The sequence below is a fragment of the Empidonax traillii genome, unplaced genomic scaffold, assembly GCF_003031625.1.
Source record: "Empidonax traillii isolate 1590-97213 ecotype Southwest subspecies unplaced genomic scaffold, ASM303162v1 scaffold69:size3087049, whole genome shotgun sequence".
In the NCBI taxonomy this organism is placed as follows: Eukaryota; Metazoa; Chordata; class Aves; order Passeriformes; family Tyrannidae; genus Empidonax; species Empidonax traillii.
In genome coordinates, this window is record NW_020955262.1 from 1,453,811 (window position 1) to 1,481,791 (window position 27,981).

General features: G+C 38.3%; 1 protein-coding gene across 5 annotated transcripts in view; it reads left to right on the top strand.

Annotated features, from left to right (window-relative positions):
• Positions 1-27,981, top strand: part of NR5A2 (nuclear receptor subfamily 5 group A member 2) — an 86,497-nt gene that overhangs the window by 38,607 nt on the left and 19,909 nt on the right. For all 5 annotated transcript variants that reach the window (XM_027880410.1, XM_027880407.1, XM_027880409.1 and 2 more), the window contains 2 exons: positions 11,503-11,622; positions 21,305-21,452. In XM_027880410.1, the coding sequence (XP_027736211.1) occupies positions 11,503-11,622; positions 21,305-21,452 (268 nt within the window). The remainder of the gene's footprint in view (positions 1-11,502; positions 11,623-21,304; positions 21,453-27,981) is intronic.

A 27,981-nucleotide genomic window follows, 5' to 3' on the forward strand; every position in this document is an offset into this window, starting at 1 on the left:
ATACACGTAAATGGCCAAAGGTACCAAATATTTGTGTAAAGGGAACCACGACATATAAGTGACCTTAAAAAGCAATTTTACTAATATAAGGTAATCATAATAGATATGAGGGTAGGAATAGACTTCATGGGTCACCTAGTCCATTCCCCTTACGCAATGACAGAATATTGATGATATCTAGAAATGAATTACATTTTAATTGCATATTCTGGATAAGTACTTACAGTGAATCTAGTTCAGACATCTTAGGGAACTTCATATGCACATTGCACTGTAGGAAGAGGCAATTTGCATGCAACATGTGAGCTAAAAAATAAACTATGCACATTCCTCAATTGTTAAAAGTAACCAAAAAACCCCCAAGATTCAACTCCATTTGTCAAATAGTCATATATTTGCAAAATGCATATATTTGATACAGTAGATTGGATTTTGGTGCAGTGTGTGTGCTCATGCAAGAGGAAATATAAAAGGAGCTGTCGCAAGAAGCAGAATTTAGAAGTTGGCTTATGTTAGGGTGTGCTTAAAAAATGTAGGCATTATCAAAGCCTTTACAGAGATAAAGGAATAAAGCTGAGAACTGGCTCCTTGAAGCCTTTTGCTGAAAACCAGGCATTTTTTTATTTCTCTCTGCATACAAGGTATAGAATCAGTCTGAAGGACATTCATAATGAAAAAATCTCTTGTATGCCATCCAAGCTCTGGATACTGCATAAACCATACCTGGGATGGTGTTATGTAGGATGCCAGGTTATGTGACTATGCCACAGTGCAAAAAAATATTGAGAAAAATATTTTCATGGTGTCATTAAGCTGATGCTTATATTTATGTAAGAAGACAGTAAGCTTCACTAATAATATCTTGTATTATTTAACTGGACATTCTGGGTTTATTTTGCAGGCTAGCAGTTAAAATTGAAAAACTGATCATTTTACTTACAGAGAAGTGTCGATATATGCTCTATACAGTCGGGCATCCCTTTCCTACTATTTGATTTATAGTAACATAAACAGATACTGCTTAAGACAGTAATAGTCAGTCCTTTCCCTAAAGACGTTATACTCTAAAAGAAACAGACCCTCAGGCAGATTAGTGGAGGGGGAAAAAAAAAGAGAGCCAAAGAGAGAATTCAGTCCATTACCTGTCAGTGACATAATGCTGAATGTTTGCATAATCTTGCAATAATTTTTACTTCTAAATCATTCAGTTTATTCTGCGTACCAGGAACATTGCCCTGATATAGACTTATGTAGCCATATTTTAAAAAGTCTTAATACACCTCAGGAACACTTACTAGAGGCAGAGTTGTGATCTACTTTCCTTTGGTAAGACTGGGATAAATCTGGGATTAATCAGTAAATCTTCTTACATTTGGGTGTCAAAGTAATCTTTTAGTGAAGTAAAATCTTCAATTATAAAATTCCAAACCTAACTACAAACCAAAGTAACTAGTACTTAGACCTAGATTAATAGTAAATTGCCAGACACTTGAATATAAGCAATGCAAAATAAGATTTTTTGAGGAAGAAGGTTGCCATTTTATCGCAAGCTCTTGCCTACTGACCAAGCCTCTGCCAGTCTGATTGAAACTTAACTCCTACAGTTGTGGTGTGTGGTGTGCCTGTGGGTGAACAGGAAATAATTAGAACAACCTGATTCTGTTGTTCATCATCCCTGCTGTCATTCAGAAATGAGCTAAGAAAAAACTAATTAATTAGATGTACATATTCCCTCCATTTTTCCTAAACACACAGCTAATCTTCTATTGCATACAGACATGTAGGAACCCAATTTAGACATTCACAGTTTTGATACCTATGCCCAGCTGTGACAGCAGAGAAAGTCAGAGGCTGGCTGATTTGTGTCAAAGCCATGGACATTTCTGCTTATAAGGTTCCTGCTCCTTCTGTGTTCTGTACTGCAAAAGTTCCTGTGAACAACATAACAAACACCCCAAATAAAACCAGTACCATCAAAGACATTTTTAAACATTAAAATTAATCCTAACTGCAGTGCTAATGACAATATGGGATCTGGGTAGAGTTGTGACAATCTTATTTTAATGACACTTCGGAGATTTCCAAATTAGACTACAGGAAACAGGAAGTAGGAATAAATGAAACAAAGCCAAATGAAAGGATGAATGGGAAAAAAATTAATACATACTTGCCAGTTCCTTAAACATTCATTCAACCAACACTTCCTGTGATTTTTAATAGCATGGCTCTGTCTGCTCTTTTAAACTTGACTCTGTTGGGAAAGGAGCTAATTTTTTTGAGGATGGTGTTCATAGTTGAAAGGATTTAGCTGGATGGTAGTAGCTGCATGCCAAGAGCCTCCTGCAATGTTTATAAGATATAAAGAGAAGTACTAAGTCTTTTAGATCATCCCCATGTACCTTGTTGGGTTATGCATCACTACACCTCCTCAACCTACTTGTATGACTTTAGCTTCCTTTGGTGGTGTTTTTAAGCAATTTTTTCTATCAAGTCAGATGGATACTAGTTTAATACATGACAACCTCCATTCATAATGCTGATTTTTCTTTCACTTTCTCCGTTAACATTGGGTCTTCTTTCTCATTTAGTCTCTGCCTCAGTGACTTACTGTTACTGCTGCGGCCCTCGGGATGTAAGACAACATTTCTGTACTTTTTCTTCATCAGTATACTGACTCCTTTCACAGCTTGACTGAAGATACTGTTTCTCATGATTTCTTGCTGCTTTTGCTGTGGCTTCTTTTGGCTGTTCTATGACAAATCAGAGGAAAACACAGTGGAATACATTTGTATGACAAGTGCAGTGTTCTACAGTAACTGTGATGTCTGTTGCCAAAGGTGGCTGTTGTGTTTAGCACACTGTAGCTCCCAGTCTTGAGACTTTAAATCCTTATGTTTCACTGATTCAAGCATGGAGAAGGAAATCCCTGCATTTACATAGTTGGATGTTTGTCAAAAGTTTTAACAAGACTATTAAATAAAGTAAAATGTAAACTAACATACTTTGATTCCTGAAAAAGATTGCAGTGCTGTGGAATCAAAATATAAAGAGCATTTTAAATAAAACAACTACTGATTGGATGATAACTGCAAATGGTATGAAACATCTAATGTGGTTTGTCAGTGTCGAACCCTGGGTTTCACTACTACTCACCTGGAAAATTATTATTCTCTGATTTACACTGTCGTAATGTTAGAGTAACTTCTTGTTAGCCATGACTTCAGAGGATTATTTGCATATTCCCATCTGTATAACTGTGAATACAGTCCCACACTGGGTACACAAACCAACATTTGTAGGTGTCACCTGCTAAAAGAGACTAAGATTATACTTCTCCTATGGCTTGCCCTTTTCCCATACTCCACATCCACTTGAATAGGTCTACTGGAAATAAACACTAACCCCATTAAACAGAAGAGTAACCACACTATGATTTAAAAGAGGGATGACTTAAGTTACTCTTGTGGTAGTGCATGCAAAAAACCAGTGTTCTGGGGTAGGCAGCACTTGAAAGAATGGGACCCTTAGTGTTACCTGTTACCATATTAAAAAGTCTTTCTGACATAACCATGTCTCTTGTGTCACAAGTTAAAACGTTTTTCCATGATGCTTTACTTGAGTTTTAATAGAATATTTATTTTGTTAAAAAATAAATTTAGTTCTTACTAGAACTTTGTCTTTAATATTAACAATCTACCCCATATGTTGTATTGATCTGTATCGAGATTTGTTGTTGCTGATTTCTAAGAAATTTTACAAATGAGAGCAAATGTAGGAGGTGAAGTTTACCCACAGGCTCTTAGAATAAGTGTCAGCTGAAAAATACAGTAGCTGTAAGAAAAATTAAATCATAATTTTTCCAGTGAATCACCAGACAGGAAAGGAACATTATATATTAGAAATTCTTTCATATAATGCTAAAATATGTGTGACTTGGAGAAGACCACAGATTTTAATCCCAGGCTGCTCTACATTAGAGTGAAACTGCTGATTCAGTATATTGAGAATAAATTTACCAGCAGTACCATAAAGTTGACTAGACTCAGTCTTGTCTTCTGATTCCCTGGAGGACATAATTGTGCATCCTAAAAAAGCAGATCAGACCTGCAAGGTTAATGATGGATCAGGTGGGCCTAATTCTGATTTTGTTTTATGTGGAAGACAAAAGACTTACGTTTGTGCAAGTTAAGAATATGGTCCAGCATGATTTTGCAGTTAGTTTGTTGACAGCATTAAAAACAGGTGTTTTTCCAGAGAAATTCAAGGGAGCAAAACAGTTGTGGTACCAAAATTGCTACATAAACTATATAGTCTTATCTAATTCTTTTAAAATTCTAGACCCAACTACACATAAACTTAGGCTGTACTTAACATCAGTAAAGACACTCACAGAAGTAGGATTGTGAAGGTTAATTCTATTGGTCCAGTCCTAAAGAAGGCATCTCCTTCTTCACTCTGTGAAAAAGATGCTGAGAGCAATTAATTTTCCTCTTTCCTTATCTTTGCATTCACTTTGAGAGGCAAGAAACACTGCATTGTAAGCAAAATTCTCAGTTGTGACTAAAAAGAAATACTTTTTCTTATTTTCAGTTAAAATAAAAAAAAAAAGACCCGAAAAGAACCTAAGAAAAACACATTTATAATTCATCAGAAATAATGCTGACTGTGAAATACTAAGTCATTTTCATGCAGTTTGCACAGAGATAAATGTGAGGAAAAGGAGAAGAAATAGGAGTGCTGTACGTTGCATTTGACGCACTATATAATATATATACACACACCAAGTTTATTGTAACAGCCCCTTTCATCTGATGCTTGTAGAACTGAAATTTGTCATTTACCTTCTCCTTAACAGAGGAGAATTCTCTCTAAATGGAGTCCAAAAATCCATGAGAGAGATCCTATTCTGTAGTAGGATCACCGTCTGCTGCCTGCCCTTACTCCTTCAGCAGTCTGAGGCCTCCAGACTCATCCACCTTGTATTCTATTCCTGCAAGAAAACAGGATGAGTGTGAACTGATGCTTTTCAGGGCTGCTTTTTAGTAAAGTGTTTTGACTCACTGGAAGATTAGCACTGAACCTGAGAAGTGGCAGGTCAGTGATGCTCTGACCCCCTCTTTCACGGTGATCTTGCACGTAGGTGTTCAGGGACATGGGAGGGGAGAAACTGCGGCAAAGCCATCGCTCTCCCCATGTGCATTTGCTGAACAGGAAATACCACACGCCTTTCAGAGCGTGGGCACCTCACCTTCACCCCTTCACAGTTCATAGGGTAAAAAGTTTGGGGATTTTCCAAAGGTATAGTGTTGCTTTGTGCTATGAGGTCCCTGTCTGTCTACTTTAAAAAAATCAAAACTGGCTTGATATTCCAAATACTGGTGGTTCTGTGAGCAGGGAGTTAACAAAGCATTTTAGTCTTTCTCTCTTCCCCTTTCTCAGTTCCCTGCTGCTGAATACAAGGTGAGCATATTAGCCTTTCTTTCCGTGAGGTATCCAGCAGTTGCTTTCCTCTGTCTGGACACCGATTCACACAAAGCATATAGGAACTTAATATCTTGGATAGATGAACTTCCTGTTGAAATAATGTGACTCTGACTGATGGATTCAGAAGTTACTGAAGGAGGAGGTAAGCACACACACAGGCACACTCCAAGTATAATTGCACCCTTATAATAGCCTCTTTGCATGTTGTAAAGGAGCAGGAAAAAACACACACTGAAATATTTCTGTATTTCCTTGCATTTTTAAGTCAAGACAAACGTAAAATGCTACCAAACTTGGACAGATTTTATATTCTTTTCACACTAGAGCTAGATGGCAACAGGACAATCATTTAACCCGACACGGGCTTGTAAAGATCACTCCCTGACTTCACATAGAAATTTTATATTGCACATAGGTTTCTAGTAAAGAGCTAGAACAATCATAGTTAATATTAAAACATTTCTTCTTGAACTTTGTAGCATTTTATTACTGATGTTATAGGTAGTAATCAGATTTTATTAGGGCATTCACTGATTCTGAAAGTTATGTGCATTCACTTCTAAAACCACACTGGCTGTAAACGTGCTGCTTTTTGACAGCAGCCTTGCACAGGAGGTTTCCCACAATTAGCAGCAACCCAACTGGAGAGTCCGAATCCTCCCCTACCTGTATAAAGATTTGGAAACCATTCATGCATTCACGACTAAAAAATAACCTCTGGAGTGCACTTGTCTTATAAAACTTTGATTTGGGGTGATTTGCATCACTACAGCATAAGAAGATGGAGTAACAACTCAAACTATATGTCTGCAATGACTTGTAAGTGATCTGCTAACTGCATTTGAAAGAAAGTTCAACCATTCCTTGAACCTGTATGCTTCAGGCTGAACAGTTCAGGCAGATGTTTAATCACTTCATATTCACTAGGAAATGGCTATTCAATAGCCATAGAATTTAAACGGGCACTATGAGATGAGTGCTTCATGTTATTCTATATTTGCATTCTCTTTTGGAAGCATAAGTAAAAACAATTCAGCTGAATCCAGCACAGTTTTATCACATAAATTTCAATTACCATATTTTTTTAAAATCATTAGATACCCTTTTAAATTTTTAGTAGCAGAAAAGCCCAAAGCTATAGTGGCAAGTTGATGCAAATGAACAGAGATGAAAAAGGATTCTCCAGCTTCTGAGAAAGGGAGGTGTAGACTGGGTAAATGTGAGCACATTGTTTAACCGAATCTGCAGCAATAATTATAATGAAAATATTTAACTTAGAGCAACACAAAAAAACCATGACCCTGAAATTTTTAACAGGTAATTCATCAAGTGTCAGGCTGAAAATACCTCTTCAGAGGAAAAATTGTAATAAATCTGCTGTTGTTGGTTACAGTATGCTAAATATTGTGAAACATTTTCCTAAAAGAAAGACACAGTGTGGTTTTGATAAGATTAAGGTGCATTTCAGCAAAGCATACACATTTTTCTTCATCTTACTGTTTGGTAATTTCAGTGTTGTTCTTCAGAGAAAACAAAAGTTTATAATGATTAACGTTCTGTGCTGTGGGAAGCATGCATTCTACAACAATACTACTCTTGTGTCACACCAGCCTTCCTCATCTATAACATCAGCACAAATAGTTTTTCAGATGAGTAACCAGCATTTCTGAGATAAGTCCTTCCTACAACTGATAAGGTGTGATTGTGCATTTCAGTGTCAACAGAGGCCTCAACAAGACTGACAAACTTTCATGGAGTGCCGTATCAAAAGCTCAGGACCCAGATGAGTGAGAGTCCAGAGTGTAGCAGACAAACGTGGCGCCACCATTCCCAACCCCAGACCATCTTTATGTCCTGCCCAGACATAGTGTGCCACCACAGTACTCAGAATAAGACCTTTACACCTCAAATTGAGAGTCCGTTTCCTTCACTCCTGGAAATATTCTATGTGGCCTGCACTACACTGGCAAGATAAATTATGCACACTTATAGGGGCATCTAAGTGTGTTCCCATGCCTGCCTGTTTTCTAATCCTTTTTAGTGGAGAACTAAGAAAAAATGTGATTTAAATTACCTTATAATTCCGGCTTGCATTGAAGGAACTCGGACATGCAGCATGGAATTCTGTATTCAAACACGTATTTAGATACTCAGCAGAATCAAGTTCACTGTGCAGATGAGCAATACTACATCTGTGCTGATAACAATCACCATCCTCTGCTTCTCTACAAAGTACTTGCTCCTTCTCTGCCCCAGCAGCATCACTTACTGCCACACAGACCCTTGAAGTCTGCATATCGTTATCCTCCCACTCAAGGTTTTACCCACACCCAGCTCCCCTTATGTCTTCTCACACCACACCACCTTCCCATTCCCCTCATTTAAAGCCTTCTCCTAAGCACTCTCTTTGCTTCCCTTGTCACTTCACAGTAGGATGTTTTTCTTATCTCATACTCACAGCATTATTACTCTTTCACGCCACCCTGCATGTTGGAAATAATCTCCTGTTTCTTTTGAGTCACACATCCTCTCTTACTTTCTTCCACATCTTTCTTTAAAAGACATTTCTTCAGCAACAACTTCCAGTTATATCGTCCTCACTGCTGTGTCTTCATCTGAATGCTAATGGCCAGAAAGGACCTAGACTTTACCATGTGGACACAGGATTCACTCACACTCTTGCTTGAGAGTAGATAGCGGTCAAATGGGCATCTTGTTTGACAGCTTGCTTAGGTGAGACATGGGTTACATCATCCTTGTGTCGGTGTTCTCTTGTGGCAGGGAGCAGCTGCAGATCTGGGCAGTGTTTTTGAAGGTTCTCAGGCAGTTCTCAGCCATATGATGTTTAATTTACAGGCTTTCTCAGTAGTTGGGACAACAGGCACTTTTTTTTTTGTTGATGTTAAAACATTGATAGTACTCTTAAAGATCTCTACAAACTGAAAACCATCAAAATTTGGTCAGTAGCACAAGTTTTTGAGTTTGTTCTAATTCAGTATATAGCACAATTGAAAAATTTGTTGATTATGGATAGTCCCAGACTAGAGCTAAGTTATCTTGGTGGCAGAATCTTGTCTTTGCTCCTGCTTGCCCTGGTAGTGGCAGAGCAGCATGCTCTGGCTTTGGAATCAGGAGACGGAAGTCCATGAGAGGCTTTTTCTGCAGATTTTCCTCTTCAGAACTGAACTTAAGCCTCTTTGCCTTCAGGATCAGCTTAAGGCACATTCAGTTAAAGGCGTGCAGTTGTTCTGGTGAAAGGCTGATTTTTTCATTTTACCAGATAATTCACTTTCTGCAACTCATTTATCAACGTGCCATGGACACACTGTTAGTGTACTGGCTGAAGTTACACACATCATAAACGTTACCACCACATTCTAACATGCAAAGTGACGCGTTACCGTTTTTGTTCAATGCGATCTACGTTATTTTCTGGTTTTCGCCTCGAATGCATTATCAGAGATAAAGTGTGTGATTTTCCGCATCTGCATGTCTTTCAGAAGTGGGCTGGAACTATTCACTTGCCCTGCATTTTAGTAATCAGTGATCCTCCTTGAAGTCTCTTTCTTCCTGGCACAAACTGGGAAGCACTCTTCTGCCCCATCAGCTTTCTTAAAATGGCAAAAGCAGCTGGATCTAATAGTCTTCAGCAGGCAACACTGTGTTTGGGATGTGTATTGTGCTTTTTATTCTATCCATTTTATAGGCTTTCACTGGTTAAACTGCAGTGAATACAGAGGAGCAGATTTTCTGAACCACCAGCAGATGTTCACTGTTGCTAGTTTTATGAGTCTTGTAGAACAGCAGGAACAGACGATGTGCAAAACAATTTTTTTGTGATTTTGCCATCTCACACTGTTCTCACAGCGCTGGCACGGTAATGATATGATAAAGCTTGGGAGGTAAGCTTTGATTGCAGACTGGCTGCTGTTGGGATCTTCAGAAAGCCAGACCTGTAAAGTGTAGTTTGTTTTCAAAAGCCTGTGGGTGAGACAGATGGGTTAGCTGGAAATATGTCATTTATAGTAGAGTCAAATGCTTGACCTCTTATTCAGGTATAAGTTGTTATGACATGGTTGCTGAATGTTTAAACTGTCTCACAGTTTGTTTCCTTCAGATGTAAGCTCTGATAGCTTTGTGTGAAATGTTAATTTGGGATGACTGGCGTGTTAGCATGATTTATTTGATTTTTGTTATTTTTCCCACACCTTTTTGGTCAGAGGAGAAAATTATCACAGAGCAGTTTCACATAAAAAGCAAGAATAATAGAATCTGTAAATTTCAAACATATTTTTCAAATAATTAATTTAAAGGTGGCCCAAGTGTATCAATGTGGTAATTTACTGTCATCTCTTGAGCTAGCAAATCACTTGGTTTAAACAGTTTTGTAGTCAAATACATGTTCACAAAAAGGAAGAGATCTTTAATAGAGAAATCAGCCTTGCTCTGTGATCTCTGTAGGAGAATGGCATCCGTGGCACACAGACTCTTCTGCCTTTGAAAAGTTAAGAGAAAGTTAAGATAAATGAAGGAGGCAAACAGAGATTTTAATGTTTCAGATGTCAAAGTCTGAGCTATATGGCAAGTAACTGGAAAGAGAGAGACAATACTAAGTAGCTATTACAGCTGATGCTACAAACATCTATTAGTGACAAATGTCACTTCTTTCTCTGTCACACAACCGGAAAACAAGCTTGAAAAAATAAATTTGAGAAATTCATTAGGTCTTACTGAAGAAAATTGAAAACATCTACTGCATTATCTAGTTCAGCTCATGCAGGATTACTCCTTGTAATGTGGTTTCCTGTGTATTACAAAATCTATTTCTAAAGGAATTGAAACTAGAACCCCTGAAAAGCAGTTTTAATAGTTCCACATCTCAGAAATTGTAGATATCGGCCCACTTCAAATATGCTTATTTATTTTTTACTTCTTCTGATTTATAGCCTTTTTAATCGGTTCAGCAATTACTGTCTATGAAGATTCTTAGAGTCCTTTCAACTATATACATGCTATGACCACACTTAATTGTAGCAAGGCTAATGTATGCATCTCTCAGCTCTTTCAGGGCACACATCTGAAGTCAAAGACTTTGTTTCACTTTGAAAAGAAGTCAGTAAGCTCAGTAAGAATAGGTCCACAGGATATTGATGCTTGCCATGACTTAATTTCATGGTCTGCCTTCCACTAATTTGTGGATTTTTTTGCTCCCATTTCCATGGAAATCCTAATTATTTTTCATTCTTTGGGGGAATAAAATTAATGCAATCCAGTTGCAATTGGAGTCATTTTAGGGATATATTTCATTGTTCTCCAGTATGTACATCCCAAATAACTTTACGAATCTTAATGTAGGTTGCATGTGCTGAGTGCCCAACACGTTCCCTCTGCTCCCAAATACAATCAGTGGTGGGTCTCACTGCTCACTGACTTGTGAACTGCCCTTTCTTACCCTACCAGTGACCCTTGAAGCTGCTTGGATTCTGTTCATGCAGAAGTGTTCTCTTCTCAAAATTCCACAGCCATTTTTAGAGAGTGTTTACCTCTCTCTTCACTTTTTCCTTTGCAAGGGATGTATCTCTGACTTGGGCTTGTAGCAGCAATAATGCTCTTGAATCTGCAGATTCCTTACCATTTCCAGAAGCTGAGGTTCAAAGATGGGGAGTATGGGAAAGTTCATATCAGCATTATTTCTGCACCTCTTGTTTTGGGTAAAAATAATATCCCATTGCCTTGAGCATTTCGTAAATACACAATTATTATTACTTTGCATAACAGTGCCATAGTTCTGCTTTCCATTAATCTAACCAGGAGTAAAATTTCTATACACTTTATGGATAAAGGTTTCAGCAGTGTCCTGTTTATTCAGCTAAAAATAGCAATTTTGTGGGAGAATCATTCTAGATAGCATTTCTGTTCTTATGATGTTAGCCACATGCTTAAAGGAGGACTGCCTCCATGTTGTGATGTAGACCTGCTCCTAGAGTGATGCCACCAACCTTCATGTTTGCTTTACAGGTTGATGACCAAATGAAGTTGCTTCAGAACTGTTGGAGCGAACTCTTAATTCTAGATCACATTTACCGGCAAGTGGTACATGGGAAAGAAGGCTCCATCCTTCTAGTTACCGGGCAACAAGTGAGTATGTGGTCTTAGAGAAATATTGATGTCCTGTTTTTATAAAAATTTTCAAAATAGCAGGAGTTTAACTTGGTCAGAAGTGCTCCTGTGTTCTCAGAGACTGTCCACAAATAATGTAGATAAAATGACTTGTGCACTCTGTTTCTAGTCTGCTGATTACAGTTAAACTTACAAAAGCAGATATAATCATAAGCACTTTGCTTTCCAAATGTACTTGTATACTTCAGTGATTGAAAAATAGCGGATGAGAAGTGTTTCTCAAGAAGTTATATTTCCTTGGGGCTAAAATGGTTTCTGACAGCACCAACAACACTCCTAAACCTAATACTTTAGGTTTAAGCAAGTATAGCTTATTTCACCTTCAGAATTGTGATTTACCAAAAAGAATCACTAACTGGGTCAGAAATCTAGAGAACCTTCAGCTCACTCCTCAGAAATATCTTGCCTTTAGGGATGTACACACACGTGACAAACTGGGCAGCTGAGACATCTAATCACAGGGAAATTATTCAGTTCATAGGCTATAAATGCAGGTATTGTATCAGGGTATGCACCCTGCAGTTTCTGCACAGCTTCCCAAGGGTTAATTTTTTTCAGGTGTCAGATACATAGATCTCCCAAAATGCAAGAGCTATAATCTGGCAAATATTATGAAAACAGTGAGAAAACCCAAAAGAAATAGAAAGTTTTGTCTTCCTCATACTTTCCAAAGCCCAAAGAACTTGACAGTAAAATAAGAATATTTTTCCTAAGATTATTATTCTGCTTTTAACAGGGAAAAAAAAAATCACAGTATCAAAGAAAAGCAAACTGTGCCTGGACAACATGTTTCTGACTCAAAGTGAAAACAAATGATGGCTTATTGGTATTTAAGTAGCTGCAAACCAAAGTATCTCAATTTATACACACTTGGGAAAGAGCTCCTTTTTCTGTGCTACATTTGTGTCCACATGCTGTGGAATCTGCTTGCAGTTTCATGTATAATTTTAAAACTGAAGCCGTTTCTTGACACTGAGAAGAAGTGTTTATAAGAATCAGAAGGAGAAATAACTGTTTGAATTTATGATTAAAAGGTCTAAAGTAGAAAGGAGAAATGATCGACTTGTCCAAGAAAGGAAGTGGGAAAATTCGAATTCTAGCTCTGGAACTGACTCCTGCACCTTCATGGAAAGTCACAGGCCTGTCTCAGATAGTAGTGAACTCCCTAATTATATTAGCAAAAATTATTGCATTGCTCTTGATTTATATTGATATTTTTGAGAAAATGACCGATCCCCTTCCTAGTTCATCATCTGCAAAAGACAGACAATTTTACCAGCAATTATTTCATTTAACACACAGGGGGCTTGCTTATTCCTGTGTTTATAAAGCTATAAGTATATTGACAGTTTTCTGTTCCTGAGAGAACTGCTAAATTAGTGTCTCATTTGTTATGTGATTAGCTAGTTTTTAATGGTACTGAGTGTCTAAGTCCCACTGAAATCCTTAGAGACATCTGAATATCCTTACATTCTAGCCATTGTCCCCATTTTCCCATGGTAATAATTTTTACCTTACAAGCCATTCTTTTCTTGAAAAAAAACCCCACAGCTGTGGGAGTTTTTTCAAGGCAAAGCAAAGCATTTCTTCCCTGTTGGACAACAGGTAGCAGGATGCTTATTAAATGTACTGCATCCAAATCAGCAGCTGGATTTGGAAGCTGTGTATTTCCAAGCAGTCTACCTAAATTAAAACCTGGCTAAATTGAACCGATTACATCAATTTTTTTCCCCAGGTTTGTAAAATAGGTTTCATACATTCTTCTTTAACCCAGTTTCACTTTCCCATGCCAAAGTTTGTAATTTTGAAGTTGGTGCAAGACTCCCAGAGTCTCCCATCATTTTCCATACTTCACTCTTTGCACTTAGGCCGTTTGGAGGGCAGGGAACCATATTACTAGACTAGCAACAAGAACACCACAGTCAGTCCTTTTCCTTATGGATGGACTCCTTCCCATTTCACTCTTGCTGGCAGCAGCAGAACACACTCCCATGGATGTGCCAGAGATTTCTTTGAGAAACAGGAAGACACTAGACATGAAGTAAATATGCAGGCTCTGGCTGCTGATTTTGAACCTCGAAGGATTCTGAAATCTACATTAACACCACTGTCTTATCCTGATTTCATTCAGCTCTGGTCACTGCCATCCTGGTGGAAAAGCCAGAATGCTTATGGGAGCAGGCACAGCTCTCGCTGGACTCTGTATGCCACACATGCTCACAGAAAGGCCACTGATAGTTGAGGTATTGCAGAAATGCTGGGACTGTGCCAGTACCTGAATTGTATGCAATTTATCATTCCAAAGCATTTACCTTAAAACATCATCTATTGAAATTATTTTCATGGGTAGAAATAATTTCTTTGAAGAACCTCTTTTATTTAGATGGACAAAGCTGGATGAGCTAAGCAGAAGTTTTAGAATACCTAGAATTGCCAGAGCCACAACTCTTTAAATCACAAAATAGTCCAGGCTGGAAGGTACTTTAAGGAGTCATAAGTCCAACCCCCAGCTCAAACCAGGTTTCCCAGGGCTTTGTTTAGTTGGGCTTTGAAAACCTCTAAGGATGGAAACTGCAAAACTTCCATGCCCAGCCTTACCATTTTCATGGGGAGAAAGTTTTTCCTTAGTGCTGGTCTGAACTCTTTTTTTTTTTCAGTTTACACCCAGTGCTGGTCACTCTTCTCATCCTTGAGCCCTGATGCAAAACACAGAGCCTGGGAGACCTTGCTCGTAAAGACTGAGGCAAAGGCAGCACTGAGAACCTCAGCCTGCTCTGTTCCTGCTGCCACTAAATCATCATCTGAATCCAGCAGCCATCCCACATTATCCTTGTTCATCCCCTAACTAGCAATTTGACATCCCTTGGAAGTTTCAGCTACAGCTGAATGCTTTTGTAATGTCATCTCTACATGCCAGCGGGCATGGACAGAGCTTCTGCATTACTTGCCCCGAGCCATTCCTGGCTTTGGCAGCTCTACATCTGCCTTTTACATCCTGGCTAACTTATGACTTACTTTTTTAGACAAGTTGTTCCAATCCAACTGTTTCTTTTCTTAAATGTCAAGTTGGACCATCTTCACAGCATCAGCTCAGATTGTTGCATTCTAAGATGCAGCACCAGTTCAGATGTATTTGTGAAAGGACAATTACGACTGTCTGTGTTCCCTGTAACAACTATAAAATAATCCTGGAAAACCTAGACCCGGGCACTATGAGTCTTTGCTAATGCACCAAGTGCTGCATACTTTCTAGTTGCTGTCCTGATCTTTTCACTTCCTGCAGTAGAGACAGGGAAAAAACATGCAACCATTTCATAAAAATTAATTGATTAAGGTTTGGAAAGGACTCCGACACTTCTGATGAAAAGTGCTTTAACGTTTTTTATTTCTGCTACCAACAAAGCACTATGAGCAAAATTACAGTCAGTCATCTGGCTTTCAAAGATAATAACTTTAAACTGAAGACCTGAGCTAGATTGCCAAGTTTATTACCTGAGAGATCAAGATTATTGTCACAAGTTAGTAAATTAAGACCTCAGAAGCCTCACTCCTCGCTTTCCTTAATATATCCCTCCATAAAAGCTACTCATAAACACAGTCTTTTTTACAATCACAGTCAAGGTGGAAGCTGTAAGAAGGGAACTTACCACCACTTAATTAGAACATACCTGCTCTCTCCACTTAGACTGCACAGCCTCTGTTCCTCAGACACAAAAGCCAAACTTCATCCAGCTCCCCAGGGCCATACTACTGTCAGTTCTGTACTAGGTATCTAAAATGGGCTAGTAGTCAGAAGCATACTTGATAATTTTCAAACACATTGGCTCAAAACCCATTACCTTAGGGCACTCCTATCAAATTTCCATATATCTGCATTTCCCTCAAGCCACCGGCTTACGAGTTTTACCCAGTGTCAATCCACTGTTCCCACTTTGATAGGCAAAAAGTATAGTCAGCAGCAAAGTAGCAAGCTTTGGCCCTTGCACAAAAAGAGACTGTATTTTATTTTATTTTGTTATTTATTTGGTTGGGGTTTCATAAATGAAGCTCTTTTGTGTGTATGTTTCAAGAAAGCACTTTTTTCAGATCATTACAATTCCTCAGCAGTTCCTCAGAAACAAGTTCATCCCTGTGCTGCACACTTCATTTTCTGCACTAAGTACTGCCCCTCAGCAGTAGCAATTACCATTTCAAAAGGAAATAAAGCAGCACAAATGCATTTTACAACTCGCGAAATTTCATAATAGAAAACAGCTAAGGAGTGATTTGCAATGTAGTGGTTAATTGTAAATCACTGCCAATATGCTCTCCACACACTGAGTTTTGTAGGGTTGCCATGCGGCATGTAATTTTAACAGACCATTTCCAATTACAGAACTTTAATTCCTCCATCTTGAGCACTTTTCTTGTGTAACTTCTACACCAGCAACACACTGCCAGCTTCCAAGGCCCAGCACACACAGGGTAGACACCAAAGCTCTGCACAGAATATCATTGTTCGTGCATTTTCATGGAACAGTCAATACGCAACACCTGAACTGTAGCCTCATCTGGGCAGACACAAGCTGCTGCTTTTGTTCATACCTACACTCTACTCGTTGCCAAATATCCCCTCTGCTGAGTTTGGTCAAAGCCTTTCTGAGTTGGCATAGCCTTTGATTTGTTACCCAGACATTCACAAAAAATTTCCAATGACACTCTGTCTTCAGATGAAGTGTTTTGAACATTCAAACTCAGCAGTGATTTCATATCATACCACTTCTATACAGAAACCACAGAAGTGCATTACAACACTTTGGTAAAGAAATGGATTCTGTTGTACTCTAAGCTTCATCACTTCAGCATCTTCATACTCATCATTTGAAGAACTCAGTAGTCACCATTGCTAGAGTGGAAAATTTAATGGGACCGATTAAAATAGCTATCCGAAAGAAACTCAACAATACTTTCATTATTATGTGTTTTATAACATCTACTATAAATGAATTTATAAACAATCAACTACAGAGCATAGAATTTTTCCAGTCTCGATGTATGAGTTTTTCTGAAACTAAGTTAGAAAAAGTGAATGCAGTACTTTGGAGTGTTACTATTTGCATATTATAGCTAATTATCAAGCACAATAAACATCATCCTAGGGGAAAGGTCCACTGGCAGCTTAATTCATTATCTTCTATCATTGTGTATCACGTTAAAATGACAAGCTTCTTATGCTGCATAAGTCAACACATTTTTAATTAATATATCCAAACCTGATAACCAGCAGATACAAGCATATCTGGTGGTTTCGTCCATGCTGAGTCCTCCTCAATTTTTGTATGTAGGTGCCTCTTCAAAGCGTTTTCCAAGTTTGCTTAGGAATGTAACAGAAATATTGTTTTTAATGAAAGCATTAATTCTATGAGAAGCTCAAAATGAGTTTAATAACCACCACAGTTGCCACTGAAATACACAATTCAGGAAACAGTGGAAAGGTAATTATGGTTATGATAGTAAATTAACTTGTTTGCTATATACTGTGCTGAATGCATCCTTCTGAGAAGTAAGACTCATCCACCCACATACCATACACTCGAGCCAGCTCACGGGCTCTCAGCAGGGTCAGGACTCCAAAACCCAGGGCAGGGCACTGTGGGGACCTCCACAGGCTTTCAGTGCAGTTTGCAGCTGAGGAGGGAGCAGTGGGGGAGCAGCCCCCCAACAGCAGCAGCCAGATGTGCTGGCCAGGGCTGCACTGAGTAGAGCAGGGAGGAGCAGGATGATCCCATTGCTGCACCCAGGCACCCACTACCTCCTTCGCATCTGTGCCCCAAACACACAGTAATCTAATTTACTAAATTAAATATGAAATCAGTCTTTCATTAGCTCGAACTGCCTTAGTCTACTAGAACATTCATTCATTATACAGGTACTGTAGAGAGCCACAGCAGGGGCTTTATTCCTTAGGTGTACAATTCCTGTCTGGCTGAAAGGAATGGCATTCAGGGATAATCAGCACCTCATGAGAGCCATCAACAACTAAAATCACTCTAATCTTATATTCCTGAGATGATTTCAAGCTTGCTGAAGCATTGAAAGGTATAGTACAGTTCCACACAATATTTCCACGTGAGCCCATGATCATATTCTAGAAATCAAATACTGCTTAATTTTAGGATTTTAATTCCACAATTGACTGTTAGAGTCTTTTTTGTGAGCATAGAAGGGAGTTGATACCAGAGCCCACCACCTGAACCCAGCAGAAAAGTTGCCATCTGAGCAAAACCAGGGATTTGTCTTCAAGAATCATTCATTACCATGATAAATCATTTGCAAAACAAAAAGGCACAGGTGCTCCCTCCCTCTTTGGCCTTCAGCCACAGCATTAATTTAGCCCAGGGTACAGGAGGAATTCACACTCCTGTTTGTCTGTGCAGCCATTACTTTACACCCGTCATTTTCCTTCCAAATCAGGTTATGTGGAAGCTTTGCCAAAGCTTCTGTTTTCAAAAATGCCAGTCAGCGTATCATCTTCAACATCAAAATCAACAGTGAAATGAAATAGTAATAACTGGAAAGCAAGAATAATTTACTTCAGTTGTGGATTTGGTTTTACCAGAAGTAATCAGTGGTACAATATAAAGTAAATGCTAAGACTCCATTATGTAATAAAGCATTTTGCACAAAATCCAAGCTGGTTTAATCTTTGTCTTTTGAAAGTGCTTTTAATCATGAATTGGAAGGTATAATATACCTTTTAGTATCAATTTCTGCATACAGGCCCAAGCAAGCAGGACAGCATGCTCTTTAATGTGACCACTTTTTCAGAATAGACATTAACTGAAGCTTTTTCATGCACAGTTGCTTTTGTATAAACTGATTGACACCTTTGGGGGTCGTCTTTCCACTGACTCATAATTTTGCTCACTCTTGAAAAAAGCCTTCTGCACACCTAGTATTCTCTAGTTAAAGCTGAAAATTCAACTCATCATATTTACACAATTAAAAAAAAATCCATTCTGCGTTGTTTTTAATTGCAAATCCTACTCAAGGGACCAATTCTCCTGCTTAGGAGGCAGCCCTGTGCCTTCTACTAGAGAACCAACTGCAGTCAATTATGGTAATGAAATGTCAATAAATATAAAAATTTAATACAGCCTGTTCCTGGTGAGTGGCAGATGAGGACTTGCCTCCCAGACAAATTTGCTGGTGCTGCAAATATTAAATGCACCTGAAAGAGTAGCAGGTTGCCTGAGAGCTCTCCAGTAGAGGGATGGTGGGAGATCCAGGCATCTACTGGGTTTTACCATTATGGCATAATCGCTGCACTAAGGCCACTGATATTCTTGACATTCAGACATTTTAACTTCTTATTATGAAGTGAGTAGCATATTTTCCCCACAAACTGGAACCTCAGAGAGGGATTTGGAGCTTTTTTCCCCCCTCTCAACAGTTACAAAAGGGAAATTAAGTTGTGAAATTTCATCTTTATATGTGACCAGTTTCTCGATACGAAGCAGTTGAATCATGTCACTACATTAAACTGCTATTTGAGTAAAAAGTATTTGAGGTATGCTACTTTATTTTTTCTTATTGTTTCTGTAAGTATATATAGATAAGGAACTATGTATGTACAGAAAGAGATAAAAAAAGAGATGAACTAGAAAGTAGTTTTTGAAAGACAGTTTGGCTGGGATTTCCAAAAATGAGGTCCTGATTTTATCACAGATTTCTTTGGCCCTGAGTAAGGGATTTAATGTCACTACTTCGAATTTCCCCTGGTGTAAAAGAGAGCAATATCACAGGATACTTAAACATAATCCATTGTCTTAATTGAAACATAAGCACAGCTTTAACTGCTCCAACTCTACAAAGCATCGGTATTCTTAACCTCCATACAAAAAGTGTAACTTCATTTTTCTTGTGCAGTTGCCTTCAGTCAGTTCCTTGGGAGCAGTAAGAGTACATATAAAAGAAATATCTTATTAAAAGTCGGTAATCTATTGATTATAATAAGGTCTTTACTAGGAAAGGTTATTTTTAGTTTTTTTCAGTTATCTTTCTGTCTTTCCTGGGTAAAATTTTGTCAGGTTATAAGTATTTTGGGATTTTTCTTTTTGTTTTGCTGCTGTTTATACTTGGAGCAAAATCAATAGTTTTAAAATAAAAAGAAAATAATTTCAAAATACATGTTCCTTAACAGTTTGGAGTTTTTTTGGGGGGAAGGGTTAAATAGATTTTAAGGGATCAGAGCTTGGAAAAACGAAAGTTTGTGGTATTAGTCTGTTTCCTTTGATGATACCTGTCCACTCCTTATTAACTACTTTATTATGAGAGACCCTCAAGGTAGGATAAGAGCATTGATACCATTAAACAAATCACTAACCCAAAGTGTGCACTTACCATTGTGCTTAGTCTTAAGTTTACAGCCAGCCTTCACTTACATGTGCTCACATGAAGTATGGTCAGCATTTGTTGGTGCTGGAGGCTGCTAACAGAGAAAGGTGTTGGTAATGTTAGAGCACCCAAGCAAGAAAAAGGCATTTTGAAAAAGTGTCACTGACCTATTTATGCCTCAGCCGGTTGGCCAGGAGTGGTTCCTCACGGGAGCAAGCAGCACACCAGGCCATTTCCATGGGACAGTGCCACTTGTAAGGGGTATCCGGCACTCTGGTGAACAGTGGGCTGAGCATTTCATCTGAAGCAGTTGCTCAGATCCCCCCAGTTCTGATACACCAGTTCCACCGTGCTCCAACCCGCACCACTGCCCGGCCTCACCGTCACAAGGCTCAGCCCAGCCCCTGCGCTTCAGCTTCACATCGTGGCACTCCTGCAGGCTGCAGCACCCTTCTCCACTGCTCCCTGTCCATGGCACAGCTCACAGACAGGTCAGCCTGCCCTGAGAACAAATGGGCAGCATGACCAGGGCAGCAGATCCCAGAGCAGTCCCTCTTGTTTCTCTTCCCCCAGGGAAAGCAGCTTCATGCACTGCAGTTGCTGCTCGTGACAGTGTGAGTGCAGCTGGCCCGTGTCACACCTGCAAGCTCCTCCTGCCCCCTTAGCAGGGCAGGACTGGCTGGGACAAGTGTGTTCAAATCAATTCCAACAAATAGCAGGATTTTGTGTAGCTAAGGAGAACAGAAGCCACCCACGCAATACCTCTGTTTCCTGTGGGAATACACTGACATTTTTGGGCTTGAATAGATGTTTCTGGCAAAGTTATGGACACTGGACCGATTCCCACTAATATCATTGTGTCCCTGTGGACTAGTACACCCAGTGTAGGCACGAAGCTCACTTCATCAGCCTTTCTTCACAAGCTCTTACAGTTACAATGAGACCAAGAGACACCAAGTGAATAAAACAGCTACAAGTGTCGTAAGCAGTTTTCGTGTATAAAGCTTCTACACAAAGCTAATACAGACAAACCAGCACTCACAGTGATGTGACATACCATTAAGATAAATGGTTTAATATTATTTTCAACACTGCTAAAATTGGTTTATATATAAAATCACCTTGACTTGATAATATAATTAAATTGAGAATGATTCCTTTATCCAGGAGTATCCCAGGTGTATACGATTGCTTGAAACAATGGTTTGCTTCAAAGTGGTTCTGTGGCGTGACAACCAGACAGGAATACAATTCTCTTTTACAGGTGGATTATTCCATAATAGCATCCCAAGCTGGAGCCACCCTCAACAATCTCATGAGCCACGCACAAGAACTCGTAGCAAAGCTTCGTTCCCTGCAGTTTGATCTACGAGAATTTGTATGTCTCAAATTCCTGGTGCTGTTTAGTTTAGGTAGGTACATTCTAATCTTCATACTTTATGGTGTTGTTGTTTGGGTTTTTTTTAAAACATTGAAAATATTTTGCTTTTCTTAAGTTTTTCATGAAACACATTTTGAAATAGATTTAATGAGATTCACAGTAACCTAAAAATTATTTTTTAATTATCAGTTGCAGGGAAATTATGTATAAGGACTAAAAGTGTGTTTCTTCAGAAATAACTCCTAAAACCGTGGAATTTAGTGGAGTATTACAAACTTTCTTTATTTCTGTATGAGATTACTGAATTTTCCAGAACAAGGATAAAATTCTATTAGACATTCTAGAGAATGTTCTTCTATGATATTGAATTCAGTTATGTAAATCAGATGGAGTGGGGATATGATTGAAATTTCCCTCTTTTTCAAAGGCATCTGAGGTGAGTATAAACAATCTCCTTTGCATATGATGGTTGTCGCGTTGGAACCCATAAAAACCAGGAATGTATCTCATATAGTTTTTTAAAAAGTGAAAGGAACTCCCAAAGTGCATATTAATGATAGTAGCTTTATGACAGATCTGGCCAGGAAATAACCTCTAAAGCGAAGATTGTTTTGTGCTAGTGGAGAGGACAGAATGGGAAAGATACCTATGCAAGACAAATTAGTTAAACCAGTGCCCTCCAATAAATCAGTCAAGAAAAATCACTGGTGCCAGGAATAAAAAAGGGTTTAGGGAGATGGATTCCTATTGACTTCATAGGAGGAGATTTTTCTGCCTGTCCTCTGTTTCAGGTTTGCCCTTTTTTGGCTCAATAAAGCTGGTCTAAACAAACTTTGCCCAGGTGAATTTTTGTTTACTGACAGACAGTCGAAAGGAGAGACTTAAAAATATAAATAAGGTTAGACCCAGCCATATCTCTATAGCAAAAACTCCTGTTTTACTGAAAAGGTGTTTTTGTCTACAAAGAGAGTGAATAGATAAGCCAAGCACAAGGAGAGATAGCAGCAGCTGGTGACATTAAGTAATACTTTTCTTTCATTTTCAGTTTAGAAAAAAAAAAATCTTCTGTAAAGGAATAAAATTCGAAAAAGAGGTTATTTTAACACAATTGCAAGTAGACTAAAAAGAACAGTTTCAGTCACACTGTAGAACATCAATTACAGTCTTAAATATGTCCTTCTGTGGTGTTATAGAATTTGAACCTGCCTGAGAAAATTTAAGATTAAGCTCTCTTTAAAGGTAGGGAGCAAAAAAAACTAATACTTCAGAGGTACAGGACACAGTACCTGTAGAAAATTAAAAAGAAGTATTTTACAAATTAGAATGAAATGAGAATGATGCTGACAGAATTGACTGTTATGAAGTATGTCCTTTTTGAATCCTAGGAAGAAATTATGGATTTCCCTGGTAACTGTTAACATTTTGTATTCAGGGCTTCATTGCTTTCCATGTCTCAGATTCAGAGAAGCAAAAACAAACCATCTGTTGCAGAAATTATATTTTGTGAATTAATCTGATATAACAAGAATTCGTATTTCCTAATTCTTAATAAGTAGATTTTTTCAGTCATTATACAGTGGCACAGAAATATCTGTAGAGCCTGTAGCCTTCTTCTGATAAAATATTTAGAAGAATCATCTCAGTTCAGCAGTATTTTAAATTAGCTGAATAACTGAAGTGCATTTGGAAAATTCACACATTTAGGTGGTCTTTTTGTTTGATCATTTTCATCAGCTGTTCTAGTATTTTTCATTGATTTAGGACTCATTCTCACACCTTCAGCTCTTCTAATTCTGCCAGGTACTGTGCTCAGCCTCTGAGGCAGTTGGGCAGGAATACCCTACAGGCTTGTACTGAGCCAGGTTAGCCAGTTTTTCTCTATGCTACTATAAAAAGAACTAATTTTGCTGCTAATAGGAATCTTGTAGTCACATCGCTTGCATATTAAAGTGATGTAGCTAAGAAAGGTTCAACACCCTTGAAATTGATTAGTTAGAATTAGTTAGAATTGATTAGAATTCTGTTTGCTAATAGTCAGAGCTGCATGTTACTGTGAAAAGAGTAAAATGTAAAGAGGGTACCACTTAACCCACAGGACGCAGGCAAATATTTGATGTGAATGATGACAAAAATTAAATGAAAACCACAGATGCCCTTTCCAGCTAAGTACTTAAGTTTGTGCCCAAAAGAATGAATGAATCATCTAGATGAAATGAATAAGATGCCTCACATCCTAAGAGTGAGTCAGATTTTAGAAGACATTGAAGTGTCTGACAATGCTGGTAGGCATTCAGCAGGGCTGTCAAAAGTAGCTAAGCTTCAAATTCTGCATAAATAACGGGGAGCAATTATCATACCTGAGTATCTAGGTGCATTTAACACATATCTACAACTCTTAGGTATTTCAACAGAAAACTGGTCTTAATGCCAAAAAATATCACTTAATCAAAAAAATATTTCAAAAACCTCAGCTGTTTCTTGTTGAAAATCTGACCCTGTAATGTTTAATGGAATAAAAAGTGCTTCAAGACATACCAGCCTTTTTACATTTTAAGGATGTTCACACCAGTGTTAACCAAGCCAATAAAACCTTATACTCTTGTTCTTTAGCACAGTGCTTGACTGAAAAACTAATGTCTAATATAAAGCCTCTCAAGGGCAATATGGACTCAATAATCCACAGAATTAATTTAATGAGAAGAAGCTGTTTGGTTTTTTTATAACCATATAGATATAAGGCTGCCTTGTATAGGTGTTTGTTATTCATGGCTGTACCACGTTATCTGTCTCCTCAAAAGACAACAGACTCCTTTAGGGCGAAGAACCCGGTCTCTGCCTATTTTCTTCTATTTCACAAGTTGTTGTCTTAGTAAACTAACAGTAAAATAATGTTCAAAACCCAAAGCACTTAGAATAACTATTTGAAATAGAATTAAATCATATCAGTTTTGCTTGCTAGATTTTAAATGAGAGAGATAATTGTTCGTTATCTATTTGTGACAAGTTCCAAAGGGTTGATGCAGGAAAACCCTTTTGATTTTTGCAGTGTTAAAGAAGATGCTGTTGAAGCATAGACAGATGCATGTTTATTGTAGCCTTTGCAGATAGGAGTCACAACTCTTCTGAATCAAGCTGCAGGTACCCACTTCAGTGAGCTCAGCTCCTTTCTCCAGTGGGGAGTCCAGTCTGTATGGGCCCATCTGACCAACACTGCCCAGTACATGATGGTACAGTTGACTCAGCAATTATTCAGCAAGCCAGAATAGTTTGACAACCAGTCTCTTAAGTTTGACATCTCTTTGGTTCAGTGCTGTAGAGTACTTATATACCTGGAACTACATAACTCTTAAATTCCCTCTCTTAGTTGTAAAAAGCAAATGTCTTTCCAGCCAGGTAGTTCTTACCTCTCTGTATGTGTAAGTCTTTCATGTCCACAGATTTTCATGCTTCAGGGACTGTCTACCCTCAGTTGTTCCTCATGCCATCTTTTAGTTCACTCACTGCTAATCTCTGGAGAGGAGTAAGTCCATCACACCAGGATTACTGTTCTCAGCAGATAACCAAGACGGAGTAATGATAACTCAGCAACTGTAATAACAAAGTTGATGGAAAGTTAGTGGCCAGGCACGGGTTGCAAAACTGGGAAAGACTAAAGAAATCTTTGACAGACTTGACTGTTAAACCTACCTTTAACACTACTCAATTAACTCATGTCCAACACATGGAACCTCTGAAAAACATGCTGAACACCAAATGACAATAAGGATCTCCAGCTTTCTGAAAGTTGACCAAATTGAGGATAATGTGATTTTTTAACCCTAATTCCAGGGTAATAAACACCTAATTTTTCTGTGGCATAGAATCAGTATAGCCCACAGTACATATTATCAAAAAGTAGTCCAAAAACTAAATGCAAGTGATTTCTTAGTCGTTAATAACTGCTGGTTTGCATCAAAATACATGACAGATAGAAAAAGCAGATGTGTCAGTTTATCAGCCTCTTTGAATTTTCATTACCACATTTGACAGTAGTTTTAAAACTCCCCTCTTAATTTGTCATAAATCAGAATTAGAAATAAAACAAATAAATGAAAACAAAAAACTCATACCATGTATGCTGTAGAATTCTCTAATTCAGAGGCTGAAATAGATTCAGGTGCTCCACTAGGCTGAAATTTTGACTTAACTTAAAGGCAAAGAGAATTTCACACTCTTTTTACCAGAGCCCAAATTTGCTTCCTAGCATAGAATAAAGTTCAGATCAAATTTTCAGTAACTAAATGTGATAAATGACTAAATCTAAATGATGCTTGAAGAACCAAATGAGTGCCTTAAATGGTATATTTTCTGTCATCTTCATTTTACCATCCAGCAGCTGTACAGACTAGTCACTTAACCTGAAATCAGCCTTGGTTTTCTCTTTATCAAAACTTCCCATTTGTCCTGCTAGTTTTTATTATCTGAACTCAGCAAGGATGATTTGTCAAACCTCCCATCAGAGCAGTTTGTAAAGTGAAATGCCAATAGGAAGAAAGTTAGACATCATTTGACCCATGTCCAGGCACTTGTCCAGCTGTGGAGCTAAATGCTAGACTAGGCAGCAGCTGACTGGTCCTGCTCCCTTATCACTGTCAGGACACAGATAAATGCACTTCATTTAAGAAATGAAGGCTTTATCAATGGACAAATAATTGCAGAGCCACTATTGATCTCATATCTCACTTAACATGAGACAAGAGGGTCCAGTAAAAATAGTGGTGGACATCAAACAATGAGCTCTTGCTTAAACAAACAAACAAAAAAACCCTGACAAAAAAAGAGTTGAGTTTTTAAACAAACCACAGCCTTACTTAAGGGTTCAGCAGAAATCTATCTAAATCTGCAACACTCCGTTCTCATTTCTGTGAAAATGAGAGGAATATTAGCAAATTAATCTTTCCTTGCCTTAAATCTCCCTAAATTATCAGAGCTGAGATAGGGGGAGGTATCTGAGGTCCTGGGCTCCGCTATTTGCACTTTGGGAAATGTGCTAAGATCTTCATACAGATGCAACAGGCTGAAATGAAGCATTTCCAAGGCAGACTCTACTCCACCACTCACAGAACTAGAAGGAGCAAACATGCACTCGAGCAGCAGCAGCAGCACAAAGCCTGCCTGTGCTAAATTTCACCTGGTTCCAGTGACTCACATCGGTGCAGTCACATAACAATGTGTAGCTGAACAAAAAAACCAACTCCAAAACAATATTTTAAATCAGGTATCGCACTTTTTAATGCACTTTACGTAACAACATTGTCCCATTCATTGTTCTGTTAGATTTACAGACTAGCAGAATCTCTGCCTCAGCGAGCTTGCAAGCCAAATACACAGAAAAGATAAGACAAAAAACACAGCAGCAAACCATGATGAAAGATGAGGTTGTAAATATTTTCACTTTCACAGTTTTTGCTGAGCATTTAATTTGGGATATCATGGATGCAGATAGGAAAATAAGAGTATAAGCATCAAATGGAAGTAATATGACAGGGAAAATCCACTAAATTTTTGTAGTACTTACGGTGCTTAGGAGCGCATTACATCTGCATTCAGAAAAATTCTTATTGCACAGTCACCTTATCCAGGCTCTTATCTCAACCTTAATGTCCAGCTACAGTAAGCACTGGAGGGTAATTCTGGCAAAGAAACACTTCCTAAACTTCATGTAATCACTTGGAATTCAGGAAGGATCGATTAGTATTCAGGAGATGTGACTGCTCAATATTTATACCATAGAGACTTGGCAGAAGCAAATAATGGTACATAAAGCTGATGCTTGTCTTAATTAAATGCAGTATAATAGGTGTTGGAGATATTTTTTTAGTGAAGAGAGCAGTTTAGCGATGATCAGATATAACTCATTCTGAAGTTCAGAGTTTAAAACTAATCAATATATATTTATAACAAGGGAGGAACTAAATATCATTTATTACTAGAAGACAGCTGACTAAATAGTAAAATCAAGATTTATTTAAGTACTTTTTCCACATACTAATTTCTGACAAAAAAAATTGCTCCCTTGGATTCTTGATTTTTTTTTTTTTTCCCCTGCACTGACAGTATTTCAAATAGACTTTTTGAAATGACCATCTCACCTGCAGAATGCCTGGGAACGAACCAAAGAACGAAGGATGAGACATCTAGCTAGGGTGATCCTTTCACTGGGACAAACTTACTAACAGGAACATTTCCTAATTTTATGATAAGGAATCCTTAATGGCAGGTGACATTTTTAAATGCTCCTTTAAAGTATGCAATCTACATATGTGATGACGAACAGGTGTTGATGGGCAGACAGTGCAGGGGTGACAGGCACAGTCCCAGCACACCTACACCCCAGGCTTGTCTCAGATATCACAACAAAGTTTTGAAAGGGAATATGAAGAAGGTGGATAAATAGATTTGGCATATTAAGCATGAGAAGCAGAGAGGAAAAAGTGGGAAAGTGCTTGGTCCGGAAAAGTGGTGGGTAAGAAATGGAGGAGTCAGAGGCAGGAGACGACCTCGTGATGTTGAATGACTGA